Source organism: Zingiber officinale, chromosome 5B (assembly GCF_018446385.1).
Source record: "Zingiber officinale cultivar Zhangliang chromosome 5B, Zo_v1.1, whole genome shotgun sequence".
In the NCBI taxonomy this organism is placed as follows: domain Eukaryota; kingdom Viridiplantae; phylum Streptophyta; class Magnoliopsida; order Zingiberales; family Zingiberaceae; genus Zingiber; species Zingiber officinale.
In genome coordinates, this window is record NC_055995.1 from 135216279 (window position 1) to 135240752 (window position 24474).

At 38.1% G+C, this 24474-nt stretch overlaps 3 protein-coding genes and 1 long non-coding RNA gene across 5 annotated transcripts; 2 read left to right on the forward strand and 2 right to left on the reverse strand.

Annotated features, from left to right (window-relative positions):
- Positions 1-5301: 5301 nt before the first annotated feature.
- LOC121986161 (60S ribosomal protein L19-3) lies at positions 5302-9053 on the reverse strand. Of its 2 annotated transcripts, XM_042539987.1 has the most exons (5): positions 8841-9053; positions 6229-6351; positions 5845-6158; positions 5594-5640; positions 5302-5510 (listed from the first exon to the last, which is right to left on the reverse strand). In XM_042539987.1, the coding sequence occupies exons 1-5, from the start codon at positions 8950-8952 to the stop codon at positions 5486-5488; spliced, it is 621 nt and encodes a 206-aa protein (XP_042395921.1). In that variant the 5' UTR covers positions 8953-9053; the 3' UTR covers positions 5302-5485. The 2 variants fall into 2 exon arrangements, 1 of the variants encoding a protein (XP_042395921.1); XR_006113350.1 differs by having other exon boundaries at positions 5594-6158.
- A 3211-nt stretch (positions 9054-12264) lies between these two features.
- LOC121986163 (GATA transcription factor 16-like) lies at positions 12265-13045 on the reverse strand. The gene is made up of 3 exons (XM_042539990.1): positions 12904-13045; positions 12704-12811; positions 12265-12624 (listed from the first exon to the last, which is right to left on the reverse strand). The coding sequence occupies exons 1-3, from the start codon at positions 12937-12939 to the stop codon at positions 12391-12393; spliced, it is 378 nt and encodes a 125-aa protein (XP_042395924.1). The 5' UTR covers positions 12940-13045; the 3' UTR covers positions 12265-12390.
- LOC121986164 lies at positions 13035-19489 on the forward strand. Its single transcript, XR_006113351.1, has 4 exons — positions 13035-13707; positions 18491-18628; positions 18703-18779; positions 18858-19489. It is a non-coding gene; the product is annotated as an uncharacterized LOC121986164 (long non-coding RNA).
- A 2043-nt stretch (positions 19490-21532) lies between these two features.
- LOC121986162 (peroxidase 64-like) lies at positions 21533-23673 on the forward strand. The gene is made up of 4 exons (XM_042539988.1): positions 21533-21771; positions 21850-22038; positions 22695-22857; positions 22957-23673. The coding sequence occupies exons 1-4, from the start codon at positions 21565-21567 to the stop codon at positions 23349-23351; spliced, it is 954 nt and encodes a 317-aa protein (XP_042395922.1). The 5' UTR covers positions 21533-21564; the 3' UTR covers positions 23352-23673.
- Positions 23674-24474: the final 801 nt, after the last annotated feature.

Here is a 24474-nt window from a genome sequence, read left to right on the forward strand (position 1 = left end):
ACCGACTCTGTTGAGTTCTTCCTTGGTAAGACCGCACTGGAGGGTGCAGGTAGCTTTGGCATCGGCTTCTACCTTTTAGATAAGGGCTGGTTCCCACTTTTCGCAAGATGTAGGCTTGCCGTCTTCATCCGTTGGTAATTGTAGTCCCGTCTTAACTATCATCCAGGTGTCGAACTGGGTTTTAAGATATATCTCCATTCGCCCCTTCCAATACCCGAAGTCTTCTCCGGAGAATAGTGGGGGACGAACAGTGCTATATCCTTCTTGTTGGGCCATTTAGTTCTGAAAAAAAACAAAAACAAGAAGATATATTCCAAGACTGAGTCTTGGATTAGTAGTGCGGGAGGAAGAAAAAAAATGAACTCAAGTGGTATTGACCAACTTTGAGCAACACCGATTTTGAAAAGAATTAGAATTTTAGCAACTAAGCTAATTTCTAATTGACTCCGAAAGAAAAACAAAAAATACCACGAAAAAAAATGTTTGAATGGTGGTTGCACCAATTCAAAACAACCCCGCTCTGATACCAACTGTTTGATCGAGAAGCGCTAGAGGGGGGTGAATAGCGCTCGTGGCTATTTCGTTCGATTATCGGAAAACTATCGGAGTAATTAAAACGCAGCGGAATAGAATAAACACAAAGACACAAAGGGATTTACTTCGTTCGGAGCCTAAGGCGACTCCTACTCAAAGGCCCGCGATCCTTGATCGCTTCCGGTAGGCAACAACTATAATCTCGATAAGAATTACAAATTACAATGAAAGTATTAAAATAACTTTGTACCGACAACTTAAAGAAGAAGAAAAACAGAGCTCCGGGTCGTCGGAATGTTGCAGCAGCACTTCGGAATGACTTTGTTAGCATCACGTTGAAGAAAGAAAGCCTGGAACTTGATGATCTGAAGTGTTGGTCGAAACCCCCTTATAAAGGGTGTTCAAGGCGCCTTGAAGGCTGTTCAAGGCGCCTCCATGCTGCCGAGTCCTCCGCGTGGATCAAGCTTGATCTGGTCGAACTTCATCTGCTTAAGGCGCCTTAAACCCTACTCAAGGCGCCTTCCAAGGCGCCTTATACTCCCTTCAAGGCGCCTCCATTGAAGCTTCGCAGCCAGGTCAGCTTTTGCACCCGAGGCGCCTCCAAGGAGCTTGGAGGCGCCTCGGACACTGTTCATCTGAGGGAAAACTTCATTATTTTGTACCTGCAAGACATGTTAGTCCAAACAACTATCCTGCAACACAAAGTTAGCATAACCAGCAGCATGAATATGATAACGAATATTATGACAGTCTCCGAACTATCCGAGTCTGACTTCGGATTTCCGACCGGAAACCCTAGGTCGACCCGACGCCTACTGTTCCCTCTACGGGGAACGCGTCCTCACCTACTCCACTCAGGAGATTTACCTGTTGTCAGTGCGATTCTCCAGATCGACTGGATTTTTGCTCAGCACTTGACGCTTCCGGACTTTCTGCTGGACATCCGCTTCCCGGCTAGTCCAGTCTTTCACCTGGTTCGCGACACCAGGACTTTCCACCTAGGGTTACCAACCCCTAGGACTTTTGCCTAAAGCCATCGACCTGCCAAGACTTTTCGCATAGGGTTACCACTCCCTATGACCTAGGGTTACCACCCCCTAGGGTTTTTCCTTTGCCTAACCGCAGCTAGGACTTTCCTGAAATACTCAAACAGACTTGTTAGATTACAAAACACCTTAACTTTGAATCCTTTGCCATTATCAAAACACGAGTTCGATCGTCGGATGCTTCCCGCACCAACAGATACTTGACTAGGAAATCTTAACTAGAGGTTAGGCAAAGGCAAGACCAATGGAAAGGTTAGCAGAAGAAGAAAATCCTATTAGGTGAAACTAAGTGATGGGAAATCCTGGTGAGCGAAGTCAAGCAGTTGGAAAGTCCTGGTTAGTAAAGTCAGGTGAAAATCCTGGCAAGTGAAATCCGACAATTGGAAAGTCCTGGGTGAGTAGTGAGTGAAGCTAGGAAGATGAAATGCTAGTGAGTGAACCTGGGTGATAAAAAGTCATGGTGAGTGAAGACAAGTATGAGGAAATCCAAGTGGATTAAAGTTGATCGGACACCTGGTGTTTAAAAGTCCAAGTAGGTCATGGAAAACCGGACACTTGGCACAGGGTGGAAAGTCCAAGTGAGTCAAGATTCACCAGACACTTGGCACGAGGAGAAAAGTCCAAGTGGATCAAAGGATTGATCGGATACTTGGTGGAGAAGTCCCAACAAGTCAAGGTTGACTGGATATTAGGCAAGAAAGAGTCCCAACAGGTCATGGTTGGCCAGATATTGGGTGAAGGAACCCTAGACTTAAGTTTGAAAGTTAGGGTTTGGTAATCGATTAGGCTAATTGATTACCATAACTTAAGTGATTACCCTAATCACTTAAGCTTGGAATCGCGAGAAACAAAAGGGAGCTGAATCGCTTACCTTAAGCGATTCAATAGGCTTAATTAATTAGTCTAATCGATTAAGCTCCATTATGTGAGAAACAGAATGTTTGGTAAGCAATTAAGCAAGAAGACTTACTTGTTTACAGGCTACTCTAGCGCGAACAGAGAGCCTACTAATCAATTAAGAAGGCGTAATCGATTAGGGTAATCAATTACGCTTGAAAATTAACCGTTGTGAGTCGGATAAAAGGTGTTCACGTGCACTATTCAAAATCATCGCTTCTCTCCATCTTCTCCGTCAGTTCTTGGAAGCTTAGGGCTGAAGTATTGCTACACTTCCAAGCTTACAAGAGGGATCAAGTAAGAAAGCTTTTCATGCGCATTTATGTATTTACTTCTTGTTTCGAGTTGTATTTCTTATTCTTGAGTTGTAGAGGTTTCTCCACCTCCGGATTGTTCTAAGAATGAGTGTATTTTATAGTGAAGAGTGTGTTAGGAGTAGATCCTTAGATTAGTCGCCTCTTCTTAAGGTAGATACCAAGTAAATATATTTGTTAGTATTACTTCGAGTTCATTCTGCTGCATATCATCATCGAAGTGAAGCGAGCAAGCTATTCTCTCCCCCCCCCCCCCCCCCCCTCTGGCTTTGAAGTGTCCCAATAATTTAGGTTTATCAATGGATTTCGATCAAAACTCATTAATGGACTTAGAGAGCTCTAATCGAACTCATTTCAACTTCTATAAGTTTATACAATTCCCTGGAGTCCAAGGGTACCCTCTGTTATATTCGTAAAAGATTCTCAGCATTAGCAAGAAGGTTTAGAAAGTTTCAAACTTTGTATCATTTGACAAGGGCTTATAACTTCATGTAGGAAGCCAGATTTCTCACCATATCTACCTTCTACGCACTCCACACATCCATCTCATTACAAAAATTTAGAAATTCAAGTCATTTAAGTTTATCAATGAGTTTTGGTCAAAACCATTGATGGACCTAGAAAGTCCCAATCGAACTCATTCCAACTTGTGTAGGTTTATACAGTGCCCTAGAGTCTAAGAGTGCCTTCCGTTATCATCATAAAAGATTCCTAACATGGCAAAGGTTTAGAAAGTTTAAGACTTTGTACCAATTGACATAGGTCTATAACTTTGTGTAGGAGACACATGATCATAATTTCACACAATATCTCTCTTCTACAGACTCACCTCTTGAGTCTCCTATGTTCATTAATGAATCTCCTATATGTTATTAGGTTTAAAGAGGTGAACTCGAGTCCAAATAAGTCCTCATTTACTATTTTAAGATTCTCTCAACAATGTTCAAAATGATTTGAAATTTTACCGGAGTCGTAGTGAAGGCAAGTCTTCATAGGGCGATTGTCACTACTTATGGACCCGAACCTAGGTGATCTATCCATGAACAGGATGAAGCTTGGGTGAAACTAAGTGGAGGTCTGAACCGACTGATGTTGAAGAATCAACAAATGAGTTGTGGTTAGGGGTGAGATGTCACTCGAACCCAGAGCTAGCTGGTTCTCCTTGAAATGCGTTGAGGCGCATCAGTTGACTGGACATCTAAGAGATTATAGTGATGGTCTTCTGAAACAGTACCACAAGGATATTGGTATTTAAGCCACGTTGTTAATTTTTAAAGACTAACACCAAAACTTTTTTATTTTTTATTATTTTTTTATTAATAAAATAATCTTCATTAACTTTATTTTATTATTTTTTAATAGATATATAAAAATAAAATATATTAAAAATATTTTAACATAATTTTCTTTTATAGATTTTTAAAATTTTTATCAAAGTTTTAAAATAAAAATAAAAATAAATAAATTTAAAGTATTTAATTTAATTTTAGTGGGAAAAGGAGAAGAAAATTCAGAGAGGAAAGAGCATGGATTAATTACATATTAGATATTACATATTACATACAAATGAGTGAGTAAATAGAAGAGACAAAAGTGAATTATCAGAGTAGTAGCGTGTTTTTTTTAGGTAAAACTAAACTTAGAGCATCTACATTAGGTATCTTATCTAACAATTTTATCCTAAATTTTAGATAGGATAATTAAAAATTCTCTGCATCAGTTCCCCTATCTATTCCCTAAATTTAGATTTGATGAATAATGATTATCTAAATTTAGATAATGAAATCTCTACCCTAAAAATAAAATAATATTTCTTTTTAATCTCTCTTCTTCCACTCAATCTCTCTCCTTCCACTCATTCAATAAATATAATAATAAAAAATAGAAGAAAGAGAATAAAATAATAAAAAAAAATAAGGATCATGGAAATTTTAAAATATTTGATATAGTGTGTAATGAAAAATAATTATCTAAATTTAATAAAATGAGATATTTATCTTAAATTTTAGATATAGTAATAAAGAAATTGATGTAAATGTTAGTCTTAAGCCTTGACATGACATATATTTGATTTTTTTTTTTTTTTATGATACATTGTGTAGGAATATCAGAATTTTATTTGTTTGGCAAACAACAATTTATTTATAAAAGCACGTTATAAAAAAATTATAGAGAAAGAAAAACTATTTTAATGTTCGAGTGTAATAATAAAAAATGTTTTTAAAAAAATCTTCTCACATTTAGTTCTTATAGAATATATTTTTTTTCACACCAAGCCTACCTAACACTTTATAATAAGATAAATGAACAACTTGTGATAAATGACTTAAAAACATGCAAAAATTACTGAACGACAATTTTATATTATACCAAATATTTAAAAATAATAATTATAACTATATGTATATTCCCTAAAATCCACAAAGAAAAAGGCAGCACACATACACAGGCAGAGCATTTGTTCTAAATGAAGTACAAATATAAAGGCTGCAACCACAGGACACCGTCAATCAACCAAAATTCAATACCAGCATTAGAAAATAGAAATTGGTTTTCAAGTCCACCGAAGCAAAACATGGATTTTCGAAGCAAATAAAAAAAAAATCTAACAGTGTTTTCCCGACATGTTACTGCTTGAAGAGCAGGTAAGGAACTACGTCGTCCCCGTGAACCTATTCTGCAACCACCGATACTCTACTTCTTAGATTTCTTGGGAGCTCTGCATGGATAGCAAACCACCATCACTGTATGAACAAAATATGTAAATTTTATGCGTAATTAGGCAAAGAACAGTAGGCTTACTCTGTTTGGGCAACAGGTGGTGCAGCGGCGGGGCGATCTGCAGGACCCTATTTTCCGCAAAATCAACACAGAAAAGTAAGCAAAACAAGGGAGATGGAACAGTTTGTCAGTCAAGGAGCTGAGAACATGGTAAAAAATTGTTTATCATTCTTGTTTATCAAACATGACAATGGACGAATTAATCCACTAGAGCAAATCCGAGCGGCATGACCAATTGTAATGAAAGAAAAACTAAAGAAATCATATTGCACCTGAGCAAGGCGTTCCTCCCTCCTAGCAATCTTCCTTTCTCTGCTAGCCTTGCTCTTGGCACGTTTAGCTTCAAATTGATCTGCCAAAGTCTTCTCTCTGGCCTTTTCGGCTTTAGATTTGTGGATAGTTTCCATGAGGACCCGTTTGTTCTTAAATACATTACCTTTTACTTTCATGTACATATCGTGGTACATGTGCTTGTCGATCTTCTTGGATTCACGGTACTTTTTCAACAAGCGCCTCAAGACTCGCATCCTGCGCATCCAAAGTACCTTTGTGGGAAGCCTTGCTTCCCTTGTACCCCTGCGCTTACCTGCAATATGGAGGAAAAAAAATATTAACTGAATGCTAAGTAGAGAATTTTTTAGAATATAGATAATTACCGTATCCAGAGTGTCGGCCTTTTCTCTTTGCCTCCAAGGCCCTCCTTGCACGAGAACGTGAATGAATTTTGGTTGGTTTCCTTATGATAAAACCATCTTTCACGAGCTTCCTAATATTTTGGCCTGCAGTTGAAAATCTTCGGTTTGAGAATATTTAAATTTTGAACAACTTCAAAGTGAATGTTTCAATCATAAATAACCAAATTATGTACACTAATGCAAACAATGACTCAAAACCATAAATGGCGATCCCAAATCCAGGTGAAAAGGCTAAGTGGCTGTTTCAGACCATGACAACTTGAGTTAAAAATTTTCAAAATCTAAAACTAGACCCCGAAGCTGGGACATAATATGATTTGATAATAAATAATGATGCAAAAAGTATCTCTCATTCCAAACGAGTCTTTTCACTCACACAGCATGTGTTGGAAATAACATGCTGATGTTGAAAATTCAGAAGGGTTCTTTAAAGACTCAAGTAAATCTCTATGTTGATGGACCATCAACATTTTCCAATGTTTTAAATATGAAAAATGATGATAGTTCAAAAGGAATCTGATGTCAAAACAAACAGGTATAGTAGAATCAAAAGAATTAAATGTAAGCCATGAATAAGGGCAAGGTTGTCAGTCTCATGTTGCCCACATAAACTAGTATAAATATTTTTTAACCCATATCATAAACTCAATTGTCTACAAATTATTACAAAGTGCAAAAGTAATAGAATCATATTCGTTTATAGAATTATTTCAGTCAAAGTGCAAAGCAGATGCTTGCTGGAGTTTAATGAGACTATGTATACTGTGAGCTTTAAGAACTTAGGCAAGGAAACAATTAAAACTCTTAAGAGACGCTGGGATAAACAACTAAAAGTCACAATTAAGCAAGAAAGTAAGGCAGATGCCACAGGCTTACCATAGAACAAGAATGAAAATTTCAGCATGCATCCGACATTTAGAATTCAGAAATACAGTAGAAGCCAAATCTGAACTAGGCGACTGACAAATACAGGACAAAGTAGAAGATAGGCAGCTGATGAGAAGATAGCACTATGGTGAAAAGTTGAAGGATGAAGACACTAGAGAAGAAATGGATTGTTGTAGAACAAGGCAAGATGAAGACAGCAAACAAGAAAAATAAAGATGAATAAGAGATTATGCCTGTTAAACAAGAACAGACAGAAAAGAAAAAACTAGACAGCTAATGCTTAACAAGCATAAGTTGGCTCCACAGCCACATAAGTCAACTTGAGCTGAATGGACTCATGAAACCAATTAGAATTCACAAATCACAAGTGCATGAATTGGAACACGAGTCAGCAAGAACTGGGATTCATTTCCACATCTAGGTCCTTTCCGACTATGTCTAAGTGCCAGTTTGTAAACCCGCACAAGTAACAAGTTGGCTCATGAATTTGACAAAATTGGATAAAGGATATGGGTTAGAAAGTTGGAAACAATTTTTACAGCTACTGCAATAGATAATGCAGCATAAGAATAAAAGGTGAGGTGATGGTGGATATTCAAGAGACTAGTGTTGAAGGGCTTGTTATTGAAATTCATTATGATAAAAATTCATCAGGAAATACCCAAGTCACGATGCTCCCACAGAAAAATGAAGTTCTGGTCCATAACTAATTTTTTCTATATTACCCTTCTCTACATTTCCAAATTGTTACGAAATCATGTAAGATTAATGCCAGAAAATATTATTAATCCACACAGCACAAATTCAAGCCACCTATCAATCCATTTGAATATCCCATGAAATTAATAGTTAACATTACAAGAAAATTTGCTCAATGTTGCTTTGAGTCCATGTAGGCCTGGCATAAACTAATGATGCATGGGTGAAAGAATGTGACACCCTAAAAGGCTGGGAAACATATAACATTTGATAGAATAAAAGGGGTTACAAGAGAGAACACTTGTATTCTCCTTAATTAATGGTCAGGTCACTAAGCAACCAAGAAGGATAATGTGCTAACGCACCGACCTCCATTGCATTGGGCAGGAAAGAAGCTCCCTGCCACTCCTTTAATTTAATCCTCTAAAGTGATATAATCTCATTCTCTCACTTCATTTCTTCTCCTTCGTATTCACTCCATTTCTTTGAATTGAGAAGAGCCTCAGTTACAGTTAAAAACTAATACAGATGACAATTCACAGGCCATAGATCTCGAAACATATCAAAGTTCACGGGAAAGCAAAAAAAAACAGCAATATAAGAAACATAGCGTGTAATCATGATTTGAAAGGCTAAAACTTTAAGCGAAAAACTTTTCACCATACAAAAACTAATAATCTTATAGATAAATAACAAAATTAAAACATATTTTAAGAATGTCAAGATATTTGCATAGGATACTGAACAAACGCAAGAAAAGGTCTTCAGGTTTCAAGTGTACGACGACTAAATGAACCTATGAACATGCGAAATGAGGCAATCTCAGGCCAAAACAAAACAAAGAACGAAACAACCAAAAGCAAAGCAATAGCTACAGCCAAAGCCAAGCAAACTGAATTAAAATCTAAAAGCCGGCACTTTCCTCTCGTATTGATCAAGTTCAAGGTGAAGATTGAACCTAAGAGAAAAGGAGTTGTGGTCCTTACGGGAATTCGCCATGGAGATCTCGCTGACCTCATTGGGATCGAGCCAGACCTTCCCCCTGCCGCACTTGAGGACACTAGCGGAGAGCCGCTTCTGAAGCTTGAGCGACACCATCGATCCCCTCCCCTTGCTTTCCTCGTGCACAGAGGAACGACGTGAAGACGGCGGCGGCGGAGGCTATTTGTAGATGAAATGCTCGTCCATTCCCCTATCCATCTAGGGTTTTCATTGAATGGCAAAATTGTAATAATACTTCCATTACCAGGTTGGGCCACAACAGATTGGGCTGCGGCCTGCTGAATCATTTCATTAATAAATACAGCATAAATTACCATTAAATTTGTGAGAATAAATTATATTTTATTTTTTTAAAAAAAAATCATCTATGTTTTTTAAGATTTTAACTAATTTATATTTGTATAATAAATTTAATTTAAATTGCTATGTAGATTAAAAGTATATAAACTTTAAATATGACCCTCTAAAAGATTAATAATATATCTTTATGTCTTCGTGACTTAAAGTTTTTCATAATTATTTTGTTTCCTCTGCCCTTTGGCTCTCCTAGTATGTAGTTATAAAAAGAAATTAAAATGTAAAAATTTTATATTTGAAAATAGAAATTAAGAAGTCAAAATCTTCATCTTTCAACTTTAGAAAGGATTGCATTATTTTTATCTTTTATTTTTACTTTTACTTTAGAATAATGATATGTACACAGGAATAAATCTAAATGAAAAGTTCAAAAATAAATATATAAATTCATGGACCACGAAAAATAAAATAATGGACCATAAATTTATGTGTCTATCCTTAAATTTTTCTTTGAGATTTTACTTTACTTTAATAGTTTGATCTACATATTATACAAACTATAAAAAATCATTTGATTGTAAAATAATAATAACGGAAAAAAAATAATCAAAATAGTACAGAGGTGGATGAGACTCAGAATTTTCTAAACATATGAGGATAAAGTATTTGTTCAAAATTTATTGTTAAGTTTACAAACATATTAAATCTTGATTTTTTTTTTATTTTCTATATATTTTTAGCACTCAGCCATTTTAATTTTTATTTTATTTTTGTAGATATATATATTTATTTGATTTAAATCTTTTTATTGGTTTATTCATTACTTGGTTAATGAAAATCATGGATTAAAATCTCAATCTTTGTATTTTTTTTAATTAAATATATTGACTGCTCCCACAAATTAACAAAGATTCTTCGATCAAGAACCCTTGATCACTAAGAAAAATAAATAAATATTTAAATTTTAGAGGCCTAAAATGCTCATAGTTTTAAAAGAGAAGTCTTGGAGGGCAATTCATAAAAGAAATGGAAAATATACAATTTCTATGTTTCATATGCTTTGTGTTTTATTCTTAAGTATTACTCTTCTACAGTGTAAAAACTACTTTTTATAACAGAGAAGGGAATGTTCCATGAGGACTGCAAAATGATGCCTTCTTCATGAAGTGACAAAAATGAACACAGGACAGTGAAGCAGGGAAAATGCCATAGCACAAGACAAGTGAGAGAGCTTAGCAGGCAAACAGGTTAATAAGCTGCTTAATGCACCAAACAAGATATAAGTCATTTTTAGCAAGCATTTATTGCTACTTGAGCATTAAGAATTATTTGCTCGGCTGAAACAAACAAACTATTGCTGGGGCACAAAACTGTCACTATTAGTTTGATAACTGACCTTTTGCAAGGGAAAAGAGAGCATTGCTAAATAGTTTGATAACTGACCTTTTGGAAGGGAAAAGAGAGCATTGCTTCTGCCAAACTGAAGTGTCATACTTTATGAAACCATGAGGTGAGCCAGGAAAGTTTATCACTACTACTTGAACTTCAAGAATTATTTGCTCAGCTGAAAAAATCAAGCTACTGCTGGGCCACACAAGTGTTTCTATTATTTTGATAACTGACCTTTTGGGAGGAAAAAGAAATCATTGCTTCTGCCAAACTGAAGTGTCATATCTTATGAAACCTTGAGTTGAGCCAGGAAAGTTTAGGAAGGATTGTATTTATTATTTCCCTTCAGTTTGGTAGAAGCAATGCTCTCTTTTCCCTTCCAAAAGGCCTGCTATCAAAATAATAGTGACGCTTGTGTGGCCGTGTGCCTCAGAAGTAGCTTGGTTGTTTCAGCTGTGCAAATAATTCTTGATGCTCAAGTAGTAGTATAAACTTTCCTGATTCAACTCATGATTTCATAAGGTATGACACTTGAGTTTGGCAGAAGCAATGCTCTCTTTTCCCTTTCAAAAGGTCAGCTATGAAATTAATAGTGACAGTTTTGTGCCCTTGCAGTAGTTTGTTTGTTTCAGCTGAGCAAATAATTCTTAATGCTCAAGTAGTAATACATGCTTGTTAAAACTGTCTTATATCTTGTTTGGTGCATTAAGCAGCTTATTAACCTGTTTGCCTGCTAAGCTCTCTCACTTGTCTTGTGCTATGGCATTTTCCCTGCTTCACTGTCACTTCATGAATAAGGCATCATTTTGCAGTCCTCATGGAACATTCCCTTCTCTGTTACAAAAAGTAGTTTTTATACTGTAGAAGAGTAGTAATTAAGAATAAAACACAAAGCATATGAAACATAGAAATTGTATATTTTCCATTTCTTTTATGAATTGCCCTCCAAGGCTTCTCTTTTAAAAATATGAGCATTTTAGGCCTCTAAAATCTAAATATTTTTAAAACTATTTATTTATTTTTCTTAGTGATCAAGGGTTCTTGATTAACTAGAGCATCATCATTAGTTGGACTAAAACATATAAGCTAGTCGTTGGAGAATCACTAGTGGTCGAAGAATCTTTGTTAATTTGTTGGGACACTTTTACTCTATATATTTAATTAAAAATAAAAAAATACAAATATTGAGATTTTAATCCATGTCCTTTTAATTATATATATATATATATATATATATATATATATATAAAATCTAAAAATTTAAAATAAAATAAAAATGGTTGAGTGTTAAAAATATTTAGGAAAAAAAAATCAAGCTTTGATAAAATTTGAACAAATGCTTTCTCCTCAGATGTTTAGAAAATTTGAGTCTATTCCACCACTGTACTATTTTGATTATTTTTTTTCATTATTATTATTTTACAATCAAATGATTTTTTTATAGTATGTATAATATTTAGATGAAACTATAAAAGAACCCCCAAAAAAAAAATACAATCCTTCCTAAACTTTGAAAGATGAAGTTGTTTACTTCGTAACTTCAACACTCTGATAAATTCAAAACAAACCAAAAGCAGCACCATGTAAGTCATATTGTTAAAAAAAATCAAACAAAAATCAAACTAATAGCAGCATTTAGGCATTAACTGCTTGAGGCAATCTGAATTATAGTGCACAGCATTATTTTTTGCAAGGATGAAATTGCTGTCTTTTTCATTCAAATTTCACTTGAGAAATGATCTCCATGGAGAATAACAATGAAGTTGGATATTGCATGGGTCAATCTACAAGATTGAAGGAAATAGATAATAGAGATGACAAAAGGTGGTGATGCACTCAATTCGTGTCCTAAAGAAAACCGTAGGAAAGGGCCATGAGGAGGACAGCAGCCTGCTCCTCTTCCCCGATTATGCCCCTTCTCCACCACCTCCTCCAATGCTTCTGAATCACAGATCGCTTCTTTCTCAGTCCCAATCCCGTCATCTGAACCTCGAGGACCAATTCTTTTTTCTCCTTCCTCGTCTTCGTTCCCAGATCCGATTTGTTCTTCCGGTACCGGATCCCACAAGCGTTGCAGAGCGTCTAAAGAGCAGAAACCAGGAGACGGTAAAGATCGAAGCTTTCATGCACGAAGAAAGCCAGATTGGGGGAAAGGCGTTACCTTGGGGCCGGCAGGGCCGGATCGCCAGAGGGGCGTCTCGGTGGTGCGGCATGCCCCGCAGCTCTTGATATCGCAATCGCTGCTACTAGGGTTTCCACATTCCGGCGACTGCAGATCGAACAATCAACGATAAATTAGCGATGCGATTGCTATTGCAATCGAGATCCATATGGTGAAGAAGCAGCGGAAAGCTCACTTACCGTTCTGCGATCTGAATCCACCGCGCGCTGATCCATCAAACCAGAGCACAATCCTCCTCCGCGAGAGGCTGCAAGCCTGCAACGACAGCACCGTTCGATCTCCTCCTCGCTCTTTACTGCATTTACTCAACTTTTTTTTGAATAAATTATATTTTGGTGAGGGTAATAAAACAAACAGATGGCGGGATGGATGCGGGTTTTAATCGGCCTTGCGGCGAGAATTAATAATTGAACACTACTGGAGCTAGAGTGGATCCGGATCCGCTGTTCTTCCTCCAACAGAGCTTACCTAACCTACGTCATGCGTCACTCTTTGAGAGAGGGATGCGATCATGCGCCCTCCAAGAACTAAGAATTAAGTGTTCGCTGTTCTCTTTGTGACAGTCGATCCGTTAAAGTGGCGGGAAGCGAGAGCAGCGATGACGGCGGAATCTTGCGATAACCCTAGCGGAGGATTCGGCTTCGACCTAGACAGGAAAAAATGAAATGACTAAACTGACCTTCTCATTCTTAAGATCGCACGGCGTTCGTTCGAGATCGAACGGTCAGAGAAGGAGCTGCCGAGAACTTGCCAAATTGCATGGTGAAATATGGTATCAGCTGAGGGGAGATGTCTTCGTCGAAAAGGGCGGCGCTGGAGAATCAGCCGGCCGCCAGACGGATTCTTCGGACGCAGAGGATGGGTAGCCTTTGGGGAGTCCATCTTCGACAGGGAGGTCGTGGCTTCGTCCCTCGTCGAGGTCGCACCCATTCTTCGAGTCGCCAACGAAGTCGAGTTACAGAACCCGCGTGTTGCTTATCTCTGTGAGTTATTTTCTTGCTCGCTTCATGGAATCCCCTTTTGTTAATTACATGCATTTTAAACCATCACAAAGTGCTGTTGGACGGCTTTTTCAGTGCATCTGTATTGCGTGATTCAGATGCATGCATCATGCATGTCGTTCATCTTCTTCATGCCCTTTCTATTGTTTGTCTTGATTATGCAATAGCAATAGCAATAGATTTTTTTTTTTTTTGTGTCGGTCCAATTTGTTGTTTCTTAGTTACATCGTTTTTGAGTTATAAAGAGTGTGTTGGGATTATTATCACGTTATACTGAAGTAAGCAGTTGCTCTATATGTAACATAGAATACACAAATGCTTTCGATGTGGCCACGTTCTACTGGTCTTAGTCGACCACTTGATTTTTTTCACGGGGCAAAGTTGTCAAGCTGGGGAAGGAATCAATTCATATTGTTGTGCTTGGATTTTATTCAGCAGCTATAATGTTAGTAGACATCCGTGAAGAATTTAAGTATAAGATTGTAAGAGTGTTGTCTTCTTTTCCTCTAGGATTGTAAGATTCCTCTTTTTATAGATATAGTTATAGTTATCAATAGAGTCGTATATTCCCAATTACATATGGCAAAAGGAGATTCGCTCGCCCCTAGTGCCCATGTCAATCCGTCCCTAGGTCAACACGGAGAAAATAAATCACAAGTGAGTACTAGCTATTAGTCCAGGTGGCTAAGGCATGGGGGAAGGCATGTTGGGACAGATCGAGTTTCGATCCTAAGACCTCATGTGACAACACCCCATACCTTAACCACCGTACTACCTCGAGGGGACTGTATATTCCCAATTATAGAAACATGGTGAAGGAGTTTTAAATTTTAACGGCCTTGTCAAATAAAGTAGGAGAAATAGTAGTCTGATGAGCTTGACCACGATGGCCAGCATCACTGAACGAGTCGAAAGGGAAATAAGAGTGCCAAGTGGAAGAGAGCAGCGAGCGCAAGAAGCATCGTGGATAAGTCCGTCACGATCACCAACATCTTCGCGAGTTTAGCACTAGACCCTGCTGGGGTCAGCCAAGTCAGGATCATCTTGAATAGAGTGTGGCGAGATGCTCACGATCGATGACAGACATGGCGAGATTAACCATCTTGCACTCGGGTTTTAAGATATGTGCTCCAAGAGCGTAGCACAGACGGTAGGCGCATGACATCTCTGGCGTAATGGTCAAGGGTTGATTCTCAGGAACTAACGACATGGGGTTTACCCCACCATGCGTCTGACGCCTGTGTACTTGTATGTACCTCCCTCCATATTCGTGAGACCGGCACTAGGGGGGTCGTTAATGTAGCGGATCTACATTTTAAGCCCCTCATGACTCTAACAGGAGGGTCTGTTGGGATATGTCCAATGCGGGTACATACTAGAACACGTTTTGTAAATATGTACAGCGGAAAATAAAACAATAATAATTTTAATTATTACATCATACACCACACGCATACAAGGATACAACATGCCAAACATGATCGCAAAATTAAAATTTTACAGGAAGTAAATTTATGCTAGGTATATCTTATGGATGACTTGTAACGAGAAGTGCATCAACCTTTCCGACGTTATCGAACCTCGTCTCTATTCGTATCCACGCTGAGCTCCTCAAGACAATTCCTTAAGTACAAGCCTCTGCTTCGGAAGTTACTAGACACGAGCGAAGAAGAGGGATCAAGAGTAAGAAGAAGAAAAACACAAGAGAGAGTTTTTCTCCCTTGTGGTGGTCACGGCAACAAGAGGGAGACCCCTCTTGTTGGCGGCAGGAGAGAGAGGAGAGGGAGAGGAGGATTGGGTTTCCAAAAGTCAATCAACCAAATAATGAAACTTGTATCTAATTGTCTCCCAATTACATCTATATATAATCCTCTTCAATGAGTTGGATTAGAAAGTCCAAATTCAATCCATTATCCTTTAACCAAAAATTAATTCATTAATCTCTTGGTTTGGTTCACAACTAAACCAAGTTGGTTCATTACTAATTCATGATGGCAAAAGGCGAATACGCTTGCCCCCAGTGCCCCCGTCAGTCCGTCCCAGGGCCAACACGAAGGAGGTAAATCACGGGCGGCTACTAGCCTTGGGAATAGTTACTAACATATAAGGGAGGCATTTATCTCGGCTTTGTCGAGATTCGAACCCCAGACCTCATGGTGGCAACACCTCATGTGCTAGCCATTAGACCGTCTTGAGGGGACAAGTTCATGACTAATTCATGATTAAATCAAATATGATTCAACTCTACCATAAGACATGTAGCTCATCCACGCTTCCATTATGACAAATATTTCCATATTTGTCTTATGCATGGTCCAACCAAACATTTATTTCTTGATCTAAAATCCTATTCTTTAACTTGTTTTATGTATTTTAGAGACTCGTTAGTGCATGTGACCTAATAGGTTCTTAGTTTATCTTGGTCATCCATAATTAACTACTTAATAATAGAACGATCGAGTGACACCTAGTAATCATAATTCCCAATTAGCCAAAAAATCATAGTTGATCTTAGAAGTAATTCTAAACCCTTCAGCAGCTACAGTGAGTCGTGCCTCATTCCTTTCATTCGTCTTATATCCAATTGGTTCAGGATATGGTCTCTGTGTCTGTCCTAACTACTGACTACGTCACACCCAGTCCAAGTAATATTTTCTCGTTTTACGGATTCAAATTACTCGTACATGTGTACAAGAGTCTCGTATTCTTAATATATGTTTTGGCCAAAAATTTTGAGTAATAATCCTACGAGTGGCCATAAGGTATACGTCTCCTCGTAAGGAGCAGTGAATTCTTTGTGAGCTATCCAAACATCTTCAAGTATTTCAAGTTATACCCAATCATCCCGAATCCACATCTCAATGAGATGTTTGCTTAAGATGTCAAAGTATAAGTCTGACCAAGATGACTTGTATACCTCAAGTCGAAGGAAACTTACACTCGAGCTGCAGTAAGAGCTTCACAGACATATTTATATATATATAACCATATGAAGTCTTACAGCAAGTCATTCCACTGAACTAGTTACCATAACTAGCATCTATGTTTAACTCTCAATATCCTAATGTCTCCAGCCAGTGAGAAAACAACTGTTTGGCGAACCAAATAATATAATCCGTACTAGTCTTACAGAATTGATGATGTCCGAATACATCAATTCGACGACTAGGAAAATTCTAATACATTTATAATTGCACATGTAGAGATAATCACTAGTTGTGATCCAATTACAATTTCTCTCATGCTATGAATTATATTGCGGGCATTCAGTAAATGAGTTTAAGACAATCAAACATTTAATATGCATTCAAATAGTGAATCTATATTTAATAAAAATCTTAAGACGATTGTCTTAAGACATCCCTCAAACAGGATCAAGAGTTGTAACGGAGCAGCCTTTCTGCCACTTAGCTGAGCAACATCTGCCTGCCATCCTCTCCAATTCACTGTCTCAAATCTGCAGCTGAGCCCTCAGAGCAGCCTTTCTGTCCACTGCTGTCCGTGGCTGTCTTCTGGGATGAGAGTTGTAAGGGAATGACTGTTACTCTGGGATGAGAGTAGCTTTTGTACAACTAGGTGCTGACTTATCCTAGAAACCAGCAATAATTTCCACTGCATGCCTTAATTCAGAAGACACTTTTGATCACTCACAACATATTTTATGCTTTTTTGGCTAATTCATGAAAATTTTATTTGTTGGGCGACTGTAAGAGTTTTTGATTTGATTGTAGTTTCGGGCGACCACAATATAGATCCAAGTGACCGAATAATCTAATTAGCACAGAAAGACAGCATGGAAACCTCCTCTTATTTGGTCCAAGAAGTCATTTTAGTCAACCAGAATGCTTCAGTACGACTGGAAGTATGATACGGGCCACCAAATAGTGGATAATAGATGAATAACAGTCGTTCCGATAACAGTTCGTTCAGGTGATCAAATAGGCATTCTGGTCAATCAGGGCATCTGAAAAACACCTATATAAAAGGCTTTGAAGGAGAAGACATCTAAAACAATTACAATTCAATACCCTCCAAACTATGCTAAAGCTCTCTTTGCTCGTAGAAGATCTCTATAGGCAACTCACTGCAGCTTTCAACATGCTCCAAACCTTGCTAAAGCTCTCTTCATTTGTCTAGAAGATCTCTATAGGCATCGCAACGCGGCGACAACTCAGTATTTCAATGTTGTTTATTATTTCCATAAGCTGTTCATATCATTATTATTCTGTCTTCTTTTGGCTTGTGCAAATTGATTCTTGATTATTTGTTAGCCAAATTATTTTTTGTAAAAAGGTTTCCTCTCCTTTGAAATATATTTCAGAAAAGAGAAAATATAGTGGGTTTTGACAAAGGTTGATTCACCTAACTGATCATTAGGACATTGTGTAGGAACCTGAAAGTTACTGAACCCCGTAAAATTCACTGTGTCACTTAGTTCTTCTCTTTAGCTATTATTCTTCATATTTAAATTCATTTTTATAAATTAGATTAATTAAAATCTACAATTAACCTTTCTCTGCACATTTGAATTAGTGAGTTATTTTGAAAATATATAATTTTTTTAAATTGCTATTCAGTCCCCCTTAAATCTTAATGATCTCACAAATTCATGTGCTTGTATTGCCTGAAACCTTGGGCAGAATGAGAAAGGACTATCGGTAGAAAGTAGGGTTTGGACTTTAGACTCTAGTTTATATCTTAGCATGGTATCCCTGTACTTTATAAGCTGCAACTTTAAATCTTTCTTTTTTATGCTCTTCGTCAGATGCCCTTTAAGCTATATGAAATGTTAGCTGAGAATACAAGCTCAGTGACTGGTGAAAATATAAAGCCAGCATATGGTGGTGATAAAGAAGTATTTTTGAAAAAAGTTGTAACTCCAATTTATCAAACAATAGCAAAGGTACTAATTGCATCTTCATCAGTTAAATCTCTTTCGTATTTGGTTGATCTTGATTTTTGATTGTTATAATACAGGAGGCTGAGAGAAGCATGAGAGACAAGTCGAAACATGCACGCTGGCGGAATACGATGATTTGAATGAATATTTTTTGGTAATTCTAAAATGCAAATGCAGGATATGTAATATACACTTTATTAACATTTCTAATGTTTTATAATTTTTATTGTAGGTCTATAATCTGTTTTCTAGTAGGATGGCCTATGGGAGCTGAAGCTGATTTTTTTTTTGTCAGCCACCACAACCTTCCATGTACAAAAGGGACGAAGTAAATCCTAAAGTGTCTTGCAGTTAGTGAATCTAGTTGATGAATTTTCTTACTTTTCGTGAATCTTCTTGGAGTCCTTTTTCTCCTTTTATGTTCCTTCTCTACAAAGCTATCTAGCCCGTCTATACTTTATATATGCTCATTTATCCTTTTTCTCCTTTTATGTTCCTTCTCTACAAAGCAATCAAGCCCGTCTATATTTTATATATGCTCACCATAAATGTTGATCCTGTCTAAAAATCGATAAGATGAAAACTGAGGATGTAGTGCTCTCGTTGATCTTATGTGGATTTCGTTCTGACCTACAATATAAATAGCGTCAGTGCCGAGCTAGGGAAGCGGTCCTCGACGATGTTCAAGTCAATCTCCGGTGAAGAAGAAGAAGCAGTAAGCGGAGCAACAAGAATTTTGTAGTGCAACAGTAGAAATCGCATGTAACACATATTTCCATCGATGCTTGGATCCCCTTTTATATAGAACTCATGTAGCATATGTATGCTTCCTAAGGTGGACATGTATTTCAAAGTTTTTTTTGAAAAGATTTGTCAGTAAAATATTTCTCATAAAATATTTTAACGGGTCAAGCATATCTTTGAAATGACAGCGGAAGTTTTCGCCGTACGATCCTCTGTTTGATTATACTGTCCGTCAACAGCACTAGTTTCCAAAAGGATGTCAAAAGATAGTTCGCTGTGTATGTTGCTTGGTCAAGCAGAGTAGTCGTTCGGCCGGAATTCCACTGCTCACTTGCTGTCTGTTGTCGGGCCAAGGGGGATAGTCGTTCGGCTGGAAGTCCACTGCCTACATGCTATGTTGCTGGGCCAAGCGGAGGAGTCGCTCGGTCGGAAGTCCACTCTCCGCATGCCTATGCTGGAGCCGAGCGGGATAGCCGCTCGGCCAGAAGTCCACTGATCGCGTGCTCGGTTGTTGGGTTGAGCAGGATAGCCGCTCGGCCGGAAGTCCACTGTCAGCATGCTCGGTTGATGTCGAGTCTGTGGCCAGGCCGAGCGAGGCAGATGCTCGGCTGAAGTTGAACTCTGTCGATGTCAGGCCTCGCTGGCTGGCCAAGCGGGGTAGCCACTCAGCTCACCTTCTGTGCGTTGTTCTCCCTTGAGTGTCGGTTGTTTGAATGCTCCCCGTGTCGAAGTGGACAACGGGTCGGGGCATTCTCCCCGGTGGGGGCATGTTTCGCTTGACCGATTGATACCTTCTACGCGTTGACCCCTTGACTTTGATCATCTTTGACTTTCATCGTGATAGCGGGATGGGGTCTTTCATCATCACCCCATCAAATGTCGTTATGAGAAAGCCTTAATGAGAAATAGGACTTCGACAGGGGTCTAACTTGATTTTTTTCATGCATTCAGTTGGTTGACTTTTCGTCTATCATCTTTAGACCGTAGAGTTGGTTCATCAAAAATCTCTTTTGGTAATTTTTTAATCTTCTTCTATGAATTCTTATCCATTGTAATGATCCAAACTCATCCCACTCTATTACGAGACTGCATTGCAAAGATCAAATCAAACTCTTGTGTTTGTTATAATTTGTCGATTAAGATGAAGTATTCATGTTTTCCATCCTTTCTAATTGATCCATAATTCTTATTATCATGGCAATTATCCAGGTTAATTTATATATATTTTCCCTGTGGAAATAAAGCTTTCTAGTTCTCACTCATCATTAATAAGAATAGTCATTAAGTCGTTAAATTAATGTTGTGCATTGCTAACGGCTTGTCTTCCTAGACAAGCAAGCACATGCCACACCGACGCCACCAAATTCTCATCGCCCGGCCGGTCCGATGTCCAATCTAACCTAACATTGTGGCAATAAGAAAGTCACACACATTGATATATAATTAAATAAATTTAATATTCATGAACAAATGTAGTACTTAGTATTTAATTTAGTAATAATTTATTTTATATCAGTTCAATATACATAATGTTCTCACTCGAGTTCATGCAATTGGGAGTACCACTCATTCGGATTTCATGCAATTGTATTTACGACTCTATCAATAAACACAAACGTTTGCTCATCATTGTAGTCGTCGTGGTCCTAGCACCCCTCGCAAACCATGCACGTACTCAACTCCACTGCAGAAATGCTCAAAGGCGACATATTCCACGACAAAGAGAAAAAAGCAAACAGGACCTGCAATCATTCATCAGCAGAATATCAACATGTTTTAACTATCGTGAATTTCATTGATTCTGACTCAGGCGAGGACGATATACATAATGCAGTCCTACTCCCACTTTGGAGCTCCATGCTTGTTACTGCATCACATCATCGCTTTATATATATGCTGCTGGGAGATGAAGCTTGCCAAGAAAGCATTATGATCTAACTAATTATGCCTCGTTGATAGTTCAACTCCAACCACCATTTGGATACCCAGTGGTTGACTAATTATCCGATCATTGTGCTAATCTTTGTCGTCCCAAATCGCAAAAAACCTTATCACCGTTCATCAGTGACTGAGTGCTTACAGTTTGTTAGTGAGTCACAATCTCTGCATGCGAAGGTCCAGTCATGAGTCACACCTTAGTATATATATGCTGCATCCCACCTCGGTCTTTCTCATCAAATTAAACGAAAGCAGCAATGAGTACTCCCTTAGTCACTCTTTTTCTCATCTTCTTCGCCATCTCTCTCGTTGTCTCCGGCAATGCATTGTGCATAGACTACTATGCGAAGACCTGCCCGGATGCCGAATTGGCAGTGACTGAGGTCGTGAAGAAGGCCATCGCCAATGACAACACAGTTCCTGCAGCTTTACTACGCTTGCATTTCCATGACTGTTTCATCAGGGTGCTTTCTCCTTTCTCTCTGTCTCCCTCGGTGCCATTAACTGGCTCAGCTGAAGGGTGTTCCTTCTTATTGTTGCAGGGCTGCGATGCTTCTGTGTTGCTGAAGTCGAGGGGGAGCGACAAGGCAGAGAAAGACGGCCCACCTAACGAGTCACTCCATGCGTTCTACGTCATAGACCATGCCAAGAAGGCAGTGGAGGAGATGTGCCCTGGCGTCGTTTCTTGCGCTGACATTTTAGCTTTGGCTGCTAGAGATTCAGTTGCATTGGTAAGTCAGCTTAAAGCATAATAGGGATGCGAACAATATTAAACTCGAGCTCGGCTTCTTTAAGTCTCGAGTTTGAATCAAACTTTTATTACAAAGTTCGAGCTCGGTTCGTTTTGGAATTATCAAACTCGCGAACATGTAGACCTCGACTTGTTATTAGCTCGATTATCATAGTTAACGAACCTAATTCGTTAAGTGAAATCCGACTCGTTTTCGGACTCATTTTAAAAAATTTTTTTTTTTGTTCGTCTTAAATCTTGTTTTAAGGTTCGTTTAAAGCTCGTTTTAGAACTCGTTTTAGAGTTCATTTTTTGACTCGTTTTAAAATTCAATTTTTTGCTTGATTTAAGACTCATTTTAAAGTTCGTTTTTTGAATCGTGAACCTACAAATGAACATGTTCGCGAGCTCACGAGCCGAATATCCTTAACTTCGAGCTTGGCTTGATAAAACTATCGAGCTCGAAATCAAGCTCGAGCTCGGCTCGATAAGATAAATAAATGAAGTCAAACGAATTTTTTATCGAATCGAGTTCCAAATAACTCGTGAACTTTTAGTTCATTTATATCCCTAAAAGCATTAAACCGACTGTTTGGTCGATCACCTTGTTCGTTGATCAGTTCATGTATGATTCGATCGATTTGCTTTGGCGTGTAGTCGGGTGGGCCAACGTGGGAGGTTCCAAAGGGAAGAAAAGACGGGAGGGTTTCCAGAGCCAACGAAACAAATCAGCTCCCAGCTCCGACCTTCAACTTCACACAGCTGAAGCAGAGCTTCTCGCAGAGAGGACTCTCCACCAAAGACTTAGTGGTGCTCTCAGGTAATTAAAGAAGAATTTTGGTGAAGTTTCCTAGTCATTGCAAAGTACGAGACAGGTCGATCATTGAAGCTTAATTTTTCGTCGATGGCCTTGTTGAAGGAGGGCACACCTTGGGCTTCGCTCACTGCTCCTCCTTCCAGAACCGGATCCACGACTTCGACACTGAGAGCGACGTGGACCCCACGCTGGACCCGAGCTTCGCGGCGCGTCTGCAGGAGATCTGCCCTGCCCAGAACAGAGTGAAGAGCGCGGGGTCAGCCATGGACTCCACCTCCACGGCGTTCGACAACACCTACTACAAGATGCTGCTGCAAGGGCAGGGCTTGTTCTCTTCGGACGAGGCCCTTTTGACCCATCCTAAAACCGCAGGGTTCGTGTCCCAGTTCGCGAGCTCACAGGAAGAATTCTTTCAGGCCTTTGTGAAGTCTATCATCAGGATGGGAAGCATAGAAGGTGGAGAGGAAGTGAGGAAGAATTGCAGGGCGATTAATTGAAAGTGATTGGATTTTGGTTGCGGTGAAGTGCTGCTACTTGGACTTTAATTTATATATTATGTTTGTTTATATTTGAGTGATGAATCAAGTGAAATGAAAAGCACGGACCTTGATCGGAGAAAGTTAGGTAAGATTATTACCGTATATAATAATGTATATGTGTGTGTTTTCTTTTGGTGGGAAAAACCCATTCACTATCATGTAAGATGTTTGAAAAGATTTGTGAAACAAAAAAGATCAAAAAAAAAAAAAAATCCAACAATATTGTGGGCGCCAAGATTTGAAGCTTTTATTCTAAGAGCACTTGTGAAATTCCAAAACAGCTTTTTTTTTTTCTCAAAATTGAGAGTGTGGATAGGACTAAATGAAGAACTCTTTTTTTTTTCACATTCAAACTATAACTATTTATCTTGGGTCAATTCATAACTTATAATTACTCAAACAATTTTATTATCTTTCTTTTATCTATTTATCTTGGGTCAATTCATAACTTATAATTACTCAAACAATTTTATTATCTTTCTTTTATCTAGTCATTTTCATCCTAAATGGATGACCATTTTAGTGGATTTTTAGTAATTTTTTGAATTTGCAAAATCTTGAAAAAAAAGTGCGACGTCTCAAAATAGTTGTACTAATTCTAATTTCTTATTTTTCTCAACTTTCCTCTTCTCCACAATATCCATTAAATTTTTAAAATCTACCTGATGCTCGCAATATCCATAAAAATTTTCATATCATACATGATATCCTTTAAATTTTTAAAATTTTCAAAATCTTCAACAATGTCCTCTTTATATGTATCCTCCTCCACAACCACCCGTCATGATCTCGGATGAATCAAGAAAAGCTAATATAGGTGCATGCAGATCCAATTCAAGGCATAGGTCATTAAAGTTTATTTGGGTCTATTATTATTAAAAAAATTAACAGATTTAATAACTAATATTTACATTTAATAGTCTTGCTGCTGAGTTCCCAGGCTACATCATGCATGCGTGCAAATTTTGTTCTAGATTTGACTTGCTTCAATTTCCGCTCCAATGCTCTTTAGATTTTGCTTCAGATTTTGTTGGCTTCCAATGCACACAATTTTACTTCAAATTTTGCTTGTTTCAATTTC